The 12,335-nt window shown below is 38.2% G+C and overlaps 2 protein-coding genes across 4 annotated transcripts in view; one reads left to right on the top strand and one right to left on the bottom strand.

Moving 5' to 3' along the window:
• The window catches only part of CHR4 (chromatin remodeling 4), a 30,891-nt gene extending 26,651 nt beyond the window's left edge, over positions 1–4,240 (top strand). For all 3 annotated transcript variants that reach the window (XM_089168938.1, XM_089168937.1, XM_089168935.1), the window contains 3 exons: positions 553–626; positions 711–1,365; positions 1,512–4,240. In XM_089168938.1, the coding sequence (XP_089025064.1) occupies positions 553–626; positions 711–1,365; positions 1,512–3,554 (2,772 nt within the window). In that variant the 3' untranslated portion in view covers positions 3,555–4,240. The remainder of the gene's footprint in view (positions 1–552; positions 627–710; positions 1,366–1,511) is intronic.
• Positions 4,241–7,152: 2,912 nt separating this feature from the next.
• On the bottom strand, positions 7,153–7,539 carry LOC149005811 (uncharacterized). The gene has a single exon (XM_089135998.1). The coding sequence runs from the start codon at positions 7,537–7,539 to the stop codon at positions 7,153–7,155; it is 387 nt and encodes a 128-aa protein (XP_088992124.1).
• Between the last annotated feature and the right edge of the window lie 4,796 nt (positions 7,540–12,335).

Below are 12,335 nucleotides of genomic sequence, written 5' to 3'. Positions count from 1 at the left end.
GTTGATGGTTAGTCGTTTAAAATTCTAATGTGTCAAAATGTTCGAGTTTGCTAGTAGCATTACGTAATAGTTAGTAAATATTTTGATGAGATACCTGTATAATATTTTGGAGAAATATTTCCTGTGGGGGACTGTACCACCCGTGCCCTGATGCATAGGTTACAAAGTTACCACCATGTCTTCTATGGAAGGTAGAAATGAGTGACCCCCAAATGCTTCCTTGTGCATTCGCACTGCTCCCTCACAAGAAAATTTTCTCCTATTATGTTTATATACTGAGTTTCGACAGTCAGGGACCGCAGGTTGATGTTAAATATTTCATTGACCATATGAGTAAAATAATGGGGGGGGGGGGTTCACGAGCGTTATGTGAACTTGTTTTACCTCAACAATCCTTGAAGTATGGGTTTCTTCTTTTCACTCATCAGTTGCTTACTCCATTGAATTTTTACTTGTTTCGTAGTCTTTATGACTGAAGAAAACATATTACTTTTGCTTGTCTTGGGAATGGATTATAATATATGTTGACTGTGATTGTAATATGTCAATCAGAGTGGTAATGAAGAGGAGGAGCCGGAGCCAGAGCCGGTATATACACCTGCTGGCAGAGCTCTAAAAGTAAAGTTGTAAGTTCTAAGTCTTTTTCTTTGAGTGATATTGAGTGCCTTCATATTTAGATCCCACACTTACTGAGTTTTATCTTTGGACAGTGCAAAACTCCGTGCCAGACAAAAAGAAAGGCTTGCTCAGAGAAACACTGGTGGACCTCCTCATAAAGAGGGTCAGCTTGGGCCTGAGTCACTTCCCCCATTTCCTGCCACTGATGCCAACGGCAGGGAGCAATCAGTTGGTCCTGCCAGTGAACAGGCCTTGGCAATTGATTTGGAGAATGACAAAGTTGATCAGTCATCAGATGCATCTAAGAGAAAGGTTGACTCAACTCTAGGGTTAGGCAAGGCCCCAAAACCTGGTCTGGACCTTTCTGTCAGACCTCCTGGTCCTGTTGCATCTGATGTCTTCCTGCATAACCACCATTTGCAGAGCTTTAATTACAGTAATTCACTGCCTACCAGCAACCTCTTACCAGTTTTGGGACTTTGTGCGCCCAATGCTAATCAACGAGATTCAATGCACAGTAACTTTCACTCTCTCTCACTGCAAAGATCAAACTGTGGCCAAAGCAGTGTAAGCTTGAATATTCCGGAATTTCCTTTCCATCTGGGCCCTGGGGCTGGATCATCAATTAAAATGGACATAAAAGGCCGAGAGTGTGTCAGCGATGCATATTCACTGCCAGATTTATGCTCAAATGGCTCACAGTGCCGAGCCAAGAGTAAATTCCCAGATTATTTTCCATTTAACCCGGTATGTGTACTTTGGAACTATTCATTCTCATTTCCTTTGCATTTCTCAGTTAAGATAAATGCGGCGTATTCTGATTATTGATATCTTGAGCTTCAACTTGGCCAAGATTATAAATTCTCCCTTCTATTTGGTGGCTATTTTTGCAGTATCCTCCTTCAACCACACAAGTAAGAGGGCCCGATCCTGTTAGTATTTCAGATTCTTCTTTCTCTGCTTTTCAAGAAAAGATGACACAGCCAAACTTGGCTGTTGATGAGAATCGGGTGCCTAAATTCTCACTCCCATCTAAGAATGTTCCAAGGTCCCATCCTGACTACTTGCCTAACTTGTCACTAGGCATGAGAAATGAAACTCTAAATGACTCATTGGAAGATCTCTCTGCAATGAGATTGTTGCCAAATATGAGATTACCACCTGAGGATCCAAGACAAAATCCACATTCAAGAGAGGTGCCTCCCACGTTGGGTCTAGGTCAGGTGCCACCCTTGTATTCTTCCTTGACAGAGAATCATAGGAAGGTACTTGACAACATAATGATGAGAGCAGGATCAGGATCAAGTAAATTATTCAAAAAAAGATCAAAGATTGATACATGGTCTGAAGATGAACTTGATGCCCTTTGGATTGGTGTTCGTCGTCATGGACGGGGTAACTGGGATGCCATGCTCAGAGATTCCAAGCTAAAGTTCTCTAAATTCAGAACCCCTGAAGATTTATCAGTGAAGTGGGAGGAGGAACAGCGCAAGATCTTTGATGGGTCAGGATTGCCAGTGACAAAGGCTGGGAAAGCCACCAAATCTACTGAATTCCCTGGCATCTCTGATGGAATGATGATGCGGGCATTGCATGGCAGTAGACTTTCTAGTCTTGGGACAGACCGCAGTCTGCCTACTAAGTTTCGGGCTCATCTGACAGATATGCAATTAAGTTATGGAGATCCATCGTCTGTAGAGCCTAACACACTTCTTCCACCTTGGAAACCTGATAAATTTTGGCCAGGTTTCATTGGAGATTTTCCTGCTGGGACATCAGATAGGCCTGGGACTTCTTCAAACTTACATTTGGAGCATCCGTTTACACTCAATTCTTTCACAAATAGTACTTTGAGTGCTGATGCTGTAAATCGCTCAAGCAGTTGTGAGTTTAAGCAAAAGGAGGATGAACTAGGTCCAAATAAGTATCCCAAATTGCCGAGTTTTTTGGATAGATCGCTTAATTTGTTGCGGGATTCTCATAACAGCATGCGTGGTGGTGAATCCACTAGCACCTGCGTGCTGCCTGAGTCTAATAAGCAGCCCAGTAGCTCTACTGCAAAGGATGACACAGCTGGAACTAGTTCTATGACAAGCAAGCTTCCTCATTGGCTTCGGGAAGCTGTCGGTGTTCCTGCAAGGCCACCAGAACCTGATCTGCCCCCAACTGTTTCGGCAATAGCTCATTCTGTACGCTTGCTTTATGGTGAAGAGAAACTGAAAATTCCTCCATTTAATGTTCCAGGTCCTCCCCCTTCCCAACCTAGGGATCCTAGGAGGAGTTTGAAGAAAGAGAAACGTAGGTTGCGAAAGCTCAAGCGGATGGCTCCAGACATTGCTGAATCCAGCAAAAAATTTCAGATCAGTTTGCTTGGTGACAATATTGCTTCAAGCTCTGTTCCTATGGTACCACCATCGCCGATGCCACTGCAGCCGCCGCTGATGCCTGGATCCTCAGGTTTTCCTTGGACTGAACCGGATCTTAACTTGCCACCTGTAAATTTAAATCTGATGAGTTTATCACCGGCATCATCATTATATATAAACCACTGCAAGAAAATTGGCAAAGGACTATCCCCCTCTCCTGAAGTGCTTCACTTGGTAGCATCTTGTGTGGCTCCAGGCCCACATTTATCACCAGTACCAGGAGTGGATGGAGGTAGCTTCCTCAGAAGTGAGATGCCTTTGCCAAAGGGTCCTGATGCTGTTGCTGAGGGTGGAAGCTCCGAATTCAAAGGTGCACATGAAAAACCAAAGTTAGTGCAGAGGTTAACATTCCCTCCTTGGAGTGAGGCTCCCAAGGAGACACCTGCCAGGACTGAAAGTGGAGACTCGAGCAAGACTCACTCAGATCCTTGTAATATCGTCCGGCCTGAAGGAGAAATATCTTCTGAGGAAACTGTGTCAGATGATCATGGGAATGAATGTGAACCATAGCCATTTTTCCCTCTATACCCTTGTAGCTTCAGAGCATTCCATCAGCGATGATTCTTTGTAAGAAAGATTTGTTGAGTGTTTACTAGCATCAGTAGGATCGATTAGAATATTTCTTGTGTAAAGCTTCTTTAAGAGAAATGAAATATATACATAGATTTTGGGTTCGCAGCATTTCCTCTGCTCTTTGGTCTCACTCCCAATAGGAAACAGGTTGGTTCTTTACCTGAACAGGATGTTGTCATCTTTACGGAGGTGCTATGCAAGGAGAAGCTGGAATTCTCTCTCACATGAGCACGGTCGAGCCCAATACACAGGCACATCTAGTGAATGCTGCTTGTTTGTAAGGGTAATATAACTCTTGCATACTCGGATTGAATTACAGCTGTGAGAGTTAAGACCATAGAGGTCCTCTTCTTGATCTGCAACTCTGAAAGTTCCAATTCCAAGCATGGCACTCAAGGAATACTGGTGAATGTGCAGCAATGAGCTCGAACATTAAACAAGTGAATGGGCAAAACTTAATTTGAGTAATGAAACACTAGTGCATATGAAGCTACATGAAAATTTTTACTTAATGAAGGTAGATGTTTCCAAAACTGGGTTCAGTGATGACAAATTGGTAATGATGGTTCCTACAGAAGAAAAGATGTAAGACACTGTACTGTATGTATCTTTAAACGAGAGATTATGGAACACTCACGTAGATAAATATATTTTGCATCGAGTCCAGGTGGTTTTTCCCCTACTGGGTATAGAAATTTTCATTAAGTTAGTGACGATTGATCTTCATGTATCACTTCTAGTAAATGGGACTCTGGTTGAAATTTTGTGAACTAGAAAATCAATGATCCTTGACTCGTTTGTGAACTTTTATCCAATCTGGGTTAGTGCTAAACAAACATCAGCTGTTTTTGGTATGCTCTCTTGGAAAAGAACTGGGTTTCAAAATTCAAATTGCATTCTTAGACCTAAAATCAATTATAAGAATGCCACCAATCATGAGTTAAACAACAACCGATTACAAGAAGATGCATAGGACAAGGAGAAGTGGAGAAACATTCTTAATGGTGATTTGTGAAATTTATAGGTATCTCCAAGCCAAGTTGATCATTTGATGTTTCCAGGAAGTTTCTCCTGTAGCTTCTGTAAGTCTCTATCTGTAAGCAGAACCTCATGCTAAAATAACATGTATACGTATCTCTGTAGTCCCAAGGTTGGGCAAAGAAAGATGCTTGGACCAACCCAAAACTATACTAAATTGGTCTCATGCACCCACCCAGGTAGTTCAGTGTTTGGATTGATGACCATTTTCCATACCATCCGATTTCTCTGTTTTACTTCATTTGTCTTGGGAGTCTTGACTCTTGGCTACTACTGACCAGACTTTGTTCATCAATGGATCTGCAAATCCAAACTACTTGATTTGCATTAATCAATTCTGATGGTCCCTGATCCGGTAGTCATACCAGGCTAAATCATTGTCACCAAAGTGGTCCCTGGTTCTTCAGTTAGACTTTTTATTTTATAATTTCCTCCCCAAACCAATGTTTCAATTGGAAAAAACATACCAAGAATATTACTTTGTATTGGTTTCTGATGATATTGATACTGATGTTGTTGCTGGTCTATATGCTTTAAGTGTGCAGCTTTAACCCTAATGGAGAGTTTGGTTAGATAGAGATGGCATGAACAAGGGTCAAGGTCGGATCGGGGTTGAGTGTTTGACCTAGCCTACCATGACTGCCTAACGATCATGTTAATTTATTTTTGGTAAATGAAAATTAAGCATTATATTGTTCTGTTGTCACGTAGTTAGGGTTAGGGTTACGTCTCGAGTGTGTTCAGGGTTAGGATTAAAATCAATGTTGGGCGTTCGACTGTAACGTCAGGGATTCAAGAAGCCCAGTCCAGCCTGACCTTGTTGTAACCCTAGTATCAACTTTATCATGGAGAAACATGAAGCAAGCATCATTTTCAATTGCTAAATGAAGCTGCTCACATCTACTTGTCTGTATCATATAAATCCTTGTATAGTTGTTTGAATATATCATTTTGTGTATGAAATTGGTTCATTAGTGAAAAAGCACCATTTAGTTGACAAGAAGATATTATACCCTACTCTATCAACTCATTACAGACTAAAAAAATGAGGGGATTTATGATTCTGATCTCCAATACATGGATGTCATGCATGCACATGGTAGGGACTCAAATCTTGAACCCACATTACCAAGCTTGTGCACATGATTGGTTTGAAACCACAAGAAGCTGTTAAGGCCAAGATTGTTTCACACCAAACTCATATTGTTTATTTTAGTCCTATTTATTTATGTATTAGCTTTGGAAGTTTGGAGTAGTTGGTACTTGGCACCTTATGTCTTACCTGAATGTCTCTGAGGTTCTATAACCACTGCTTGGAATCAAAAGTGGTTCTCATCTCTATAATTTTTGGCATTTGCTGACCTACTTCATTTCATCATAGAGTGTGGTAAAGCTTCATAATTAAACACTTGATGTTCCTTTTGCTTAAGCTTCTAAGGTTTCTCTACTTTTCAGAATCTCAGAAGCTTCAAAAAGTGAATTCAATAACAGTAAGTTGGAAGATGAGAACATGTGAACCATCTTATGAGCTTCTGCTTTTCGCACAGAAAGAGGAGATCTTACTCCTATAAGCTTAGCTAAATGTGCTCCCAGCTTTAATTTACTGGATGAAAATGGTTTTTAGGTAGGGTTACCTTGATAAGTTGTTTTGATAATTAAGTTTAAAGTAAAGTATAATTTTAAAAACCCAAGATAATGCTTAACAGGTATACTAATTAAGACATTTTTTTCTTTGAAAGCTATTGGCCAGAAGAATGTTCTTATTCCATTACAATAGACCTTAGTCCTTTCTCCTTAAATGAACTGATCCATCAAGAGCAATTTGAAGAACCCATTTGAAGAATGTTCTTATCCAATCAGAACTCTCAAATGACCTTAGCCCTCGCTCTTTAAATGAACTGAACCATCAACATGACCCATTTAAAATTGAGAGAGAGAGAGTGAATATAAAAGGGTCCCACCACAACAGCTCTTGCAGATTTAAAACAGCCCAGAAATTAATCAGATCACAGGAGCTTGGCATTTTTAATTTCTGGACTTGGTTCTCTGACATCAATTTTCTCACTTTTGAGATCTGCAGAACCCAAGCAGATCTATTTGACCCCATTTCATTGCCTCGTGGGCTTTTCCTGATTTCAATCTAGCCAAAGTCTTAATTGATTCCAGTCTCTTTACGGTCTCTAAACCATTACCCTGAATCGAAGAACTCTAAAAACAATGAAAGACACCAGAAAGATGAACGGCAATTAGGGAACAGATCTTCTGCATTATCTATCAAAATTTTAAAAACCCATTAAAGTGCAGTGTGAGCCTCTCTCTCTTTCTACCAAAATTGGGGATGTGGTATCAGTAGCCATGATTGAATATTCACATCCATTACATCTAAAACAGAGTTACAGAAATTACCCAAAAAATAGATGGGTTATATGAAACCAGAAAAAAAAAAAAAAAAAGAAAGTTCAGAGAAGAAGGAAGAAGAGATCAGAAAGATAGAAGACTAATGAGAAGTGGCTACTGCAAGAAGCCTTGGTGTTGCATTGGGTGGTGTAGCAGCAAATCTTGAAGAAAAGGCAAGCAAGTGGTGATAGTTATCATCATCTAACATACTTCCACACCCACTTGTGTCGAAGTTGAGAGCATAGCTCCATGGATCATACTTGCAATGAAAGCTGTTGTTGGACCTACTGTTCATCGTTGATTGACAAAGCATCCGGCTATGTTTCTTCAGTTTCTTCACAAGTCTCATTAGACAGAAACAACTGTTATGTCTTCTTGAAGTGGCAGCTGGAGTTGTAGCAGGGGTGGTCGGAGTAGAGGTGTTGCCACCATCTTCACCACCACAGTTGGTGGGAGACGTCTGTTTTGCCCACCTCAACATACCCATTTGTGTCATCTGTGTTTCCGTCTTTTTCTCTTTCTCTCGCTCCTCACACTTGCAGAAGAGACTCGACAGAGGAAGAGTGAAATGAAGACTATGGAAGTAAAAGAGAAGTTGGAATTGGTGGGGTTAGTGTTGGGAACTTCTTTATATAATGCTCATGTGTGTGTCATTAGCAACTTGGGGTAGGTTTTATCTCAAATAATTAATAAGGGAACGTTTGGTTTTGCCTTATGTGGTCCAAGTTAATTTTAGTTTCTTTCCTTTTTTCAAAGAAAAACATATTTAAGGTAATTTTGGGCATCTTATTCAAAGATTTTGATTCCAAGGTGGACTTACCAAAGACTTCTGCACAAATAGAGTCAAGAGAGATGGAGAGAGTTTTCTTACACGGTCATACCCTAACCAATTTTTGCTGAGACATCTTTATGATGCCTTGAGCATTGGTGGAGCTCCCCCATGTTAAAGAGGGCTATAGCCCCACCAGATTCTTTTAGGGCCTGTTTGGTTACATGAATCCAGTGATTTGAAATCTCTGGATTCATGAATCTGAGAATTATACCCGTTTGGTTGTAAAAATCTCTAGATTCATGAAATCTAGAGATTCACCTTTTTACACTAAAAACGTGAATCTGTAGATTTATGGGTAAGGGGTGAAATCTAAAGGTTTCAAAAAAACTATACATTTGCACATTCACAAAAATCATGTCATTTTTTTAGGATGAATCCACAGATTTCATTCCACAACCAAACATTTAATTTTATAAATTATGACTATAGATTTGAAATCTCCAGACTCATGTAAGGGCCTGTTTGGTTACATGAGTCTAAAGATTTCAAATGTATGGAATCATAATTCATAAAATTAACTGTTTGGTTAACTTAAATATGTGGAATGAATTCTTTGGTCGACATGCAAATATTTAACGTTTTTATAGTATTCACTCCATACTTATAAATTTCTAGATTCATGTTTTTAGTGTAAAAAGATGAATCTCTAGATTTCATGAATCCATGAATTTTCACAACCAAGCAGGTATAAGTATTGTATTCATGAATCTAGATATTTCTAATGTAACCAAACATGCCCTTTAAAAAAAAAATTCTTTGTAAGGATCAATTTCGGGCATTTTTTTGTTCCTCTTAGGGTTTCAAATATGAGCACTTCGCTCTCTCTCCTGCGCTTTTGGACAAATTTTCAGGGTAAAGACAATGAAATTAAAACTTGAAAGGCCATGGTGACTCTGTTAATGTCGAATCTTAGTTCCGTTTCTGGACTTGAGTTCAAGCTATAACTGTGATCCACCGACCATTAAAACTGTGAGTATAGCATTCTTTTGCACTCCTCAGGTCTCTTATAAATTCCAAGGAGGAAAAGAAAATGATTGATTAAATGGACAGGTGGCATGTGGGTATTTGTTGGGTGGTAAAACTAAAAAGAGATCATTTAGCGGTTATTTCGGTTAATTGTTCCACAAAAGAGATTTTCTATGAAATATGACACTTGTTTCTATAAGATGGTACTTTGGATAATGACTAATGGATCTAATTCTAAGAACCTGTCATTTCCAATGGTAACATGACACGTTTGGGTTGCTGTTGCAATTGGGAATGGTGTACCTAATAAACCTAAATTTATATATATAAATTATATACATGATAATGCTTTATCCTTTGTATGGTATAGATGAATTGTATCAAACCCTCCAATCCTTTGTTCTCTTTAGCTAAAATAGAATTATGGTGATGTTACAGTTTTAATCCATGTGGAAAATAAAGTGGATCTAATGCTATGGTCGTGTAACATGACACTTGGCACATATTAAATGATTTTGTCTATTTCACGTTGTCATGTCTAGCCACTCTAAATCAAGGTTTAAAGTATCGGTATCAATTATCGTATCGGTCAGGTAATTTTAAAAGACGTATCTTCCTGTATTGAGTTTTGTATCGTTCTGGCTAATGTATTTTGGTGTAATTCAATGTAGAGACGTATCGAGATGTATTGTATCGGTTTGGTTAAATATGGATATGCATCGACTAGTATCATATGATATCGTGGAATAACTTTACCCACGACTTAACCTAATGAGTCGACATGATTATCTGATTGAAATCCTATATGTATGAATACTACGTTTCTCGTATAGAGTTATGGTGAAATTTGAGAGTTTCCTCTTAGAGTTTTGGATGAAAAGTTTTGTAATGTTATTTTTGGTGATTAGTTTAGGGCTTGTTTGGTTATATGAATATAGAGATTTGAATAAAAAGTTTTGTAATGTTATTTTTGGTGATTAGTTTAGGGCTTGTTTGGTTATATGAATATAGAGAATTGAAATGAAATGGGATTTCAAATCTACGGATTCAAGGTTAAAAAATTACCTGTTTGTTTAACCTCAAATCTATTAAAGTTCATAGATTTCCGTTGGGTTACCTGCTTGAATCCACAAATTTCATCAATTTTATACTTATAGTAGAATCCATGAATTTCATTAAATATCTAAAAATGACTTAATTCATGTTTTTAGACAAAAAAATGAAATTCCCGAATTTCATGAATCTAGTGACGTTTTACAACCAAACATTGTCTTAAAGATCTTTATTATAATTTTTTTTTCTTCTGCCAGTCGATATACATTGGTGTGTAAATCATGTTAAATTTATGTATTTTTGTTTTTCCGTTTATATTTTCTTTGGTGCTCGTTCTAACACATGTCGATAACTCAATACCTAGGAAAGCATGTGGGACCAACAGGGCCGTCCAATTAATCCCAATTGTCTCTCATTTATTTGTGCTTTGTAAGGCTTTTTTGACCAATGTTTTAGAACTCTTTTGAGTTTAAAAGTAAAGAATCCAATTGCTTGAAAAAGATATTACGTAACAGATAGATTAGTCATAATCATCTTTTTACAAAATGGCAATACTCATATGGGATGCTAGTTTCTACGTGCAAGTAATAGATTGGGTGATATTCACTTTTAAGAAAGCTTATTATCCAAAGAAAGAGGTTTCAGGAATGAAAGCTGACCATTAATTTTGGTCTCTCTAATTATCTTACCAATAAGAGGGTTAGATCTTTCAAATGAAGATATCGTTTCTTAATGTATATGTCATCACTAACTAACTATTATCTTTGTCTTTGAATGTCTAAAATACCATTATATCTCATCTAATCTTGGATTAAGTGACATGAGTTTCTCTCTTAAATTCTAATGATGTCATCAATTTTCATCCTTATTATTTCCATCCAAGATTTGTTTAATTAGACCCGATAAAAAAAGTCGTAGATTTTACATTTTCGTTGAACGTACGGAAATTCTTCATCTAATCCAGATAAAATGATTCTAAAGTGATGAAAATTGGATTCTACGGAATGAAGAATAGGTTGATCACATCATCACCATACTACCTATCTAGCACCTAACAAAATATCATTAAAAAAAATGAGAGAAGAAATTATGAAAAATTATATTAAGAGAAAACTTCGAACAAAATCCTAACTACAATATAGAGGAATTGAATTTACGTAGGGTTGTTCAGTTGGTAAGATCAAATTTTTATAGTGAAGAGATTGTGAGTTCGATCTTTGGTAATGGGTGTATGGAAAATACCAAATGAGAAAGGAAAAGAGGTGAATCCAACAAATAGATACCGGTCTGATGTGGGCGGTTTGTGAAATTTGACCAATGGTTCAAAGATAAAGTCAAAATTGAGGAAGTGACGTCAACACGTTTTGTTAATTAATTAATTAAGTAATTAGTGATGATGAATGAGTTAAGTTTGGTTTGGTCTTCAGAATCGGATACCGAAAGTCCTCGTCGAGAATCCGATCCGTCCAAGTATTAAAGCCTGGATCAAATCATGTCAATATGAGAAATCAAAAATGTTTGGCATCATCGAAAATTAAAATAATAGAAAAACCCCAAAATCCATAATGAACTTTGTCCATTATGGATTATGATGGAATTCATATCTCATTGTGTAAGTTACAAGTTCTATAAGTAAGATGAGGGTAAAGCAACACACTACACTACTCCCTTTCACTTTTCTACATTTTTAACAAGTTTCTGACACCAAACTATCCATAAAATTCGATTCCCAAACCATTCATTCTGACCAAATGAATTCTTGACTTATTTATTTTAAATAGGTATAATAGAGAATGAGAATTGATATAAAAAGAGCCTAAGTAAACGCTTCTTCTATAAAAAGTCTCAAGATTGTCAGAGACCAGTCAGAAGAAGGAAGGAAAATATAGCCTTTACATGTGGGTCCCACTGGCCTGGGACCCACCCCACCAGCCGAGTCACATGTGGGTCCCACACCCACTGACAATTTCCACCACCCATTGTAATTTTTGGTTTTCTGACTCGGACTGCTGACATTTCTATTGCTAGGAAGTTAGGAACTAATCCTAGGAGTCAGAGTCCCGTTCCGATTCCTTGCCTTTCTTGAGCCGTGTGGCCGGCCTGCCTGCCTGTGGGGACCCACAGTGGGTGTGAGCCCGAGACAGATGAAGTGGGACAGTTACGGTGGGTCCCACAAAAAATGTTGTAAATCGCCGCGAAATCAGATTGTCAGAATCGGTTGGTTAGATTAGATACCACGAGTCATCCCCATGTGGGAGATGAACCCAACTGCCAGGTCACGTGTCACGCACTATCTCTTCACATGAACCGATATATGAGTATATGACACTGCCACAGAGCAGATAAAAATATACCTTTGTATCCGAAATCCGATACGCTACAGGAATTGAGAATTATTTTCTCGTTCTCTTTCTCAAATAGCAAAATTAAAT

Source organism: Hakea prostrata, chromosome 9 (genome assembly GCF_041222555.1).
Source record: "Hakea prostrata isolate BN-2017 chromosome 9, UWA_Hpros_2, whole genome shotgun sequence".
Lineage (NCBI taxonomy): Eukaryota > Viridiplantae > Streptophyta > Magnoliopsida > Proteales > Proteaceae > Hakea > Hakea prostrata.
This window is presented reverse-complemented; position numbering and strand designations above follow the sequence as displayed.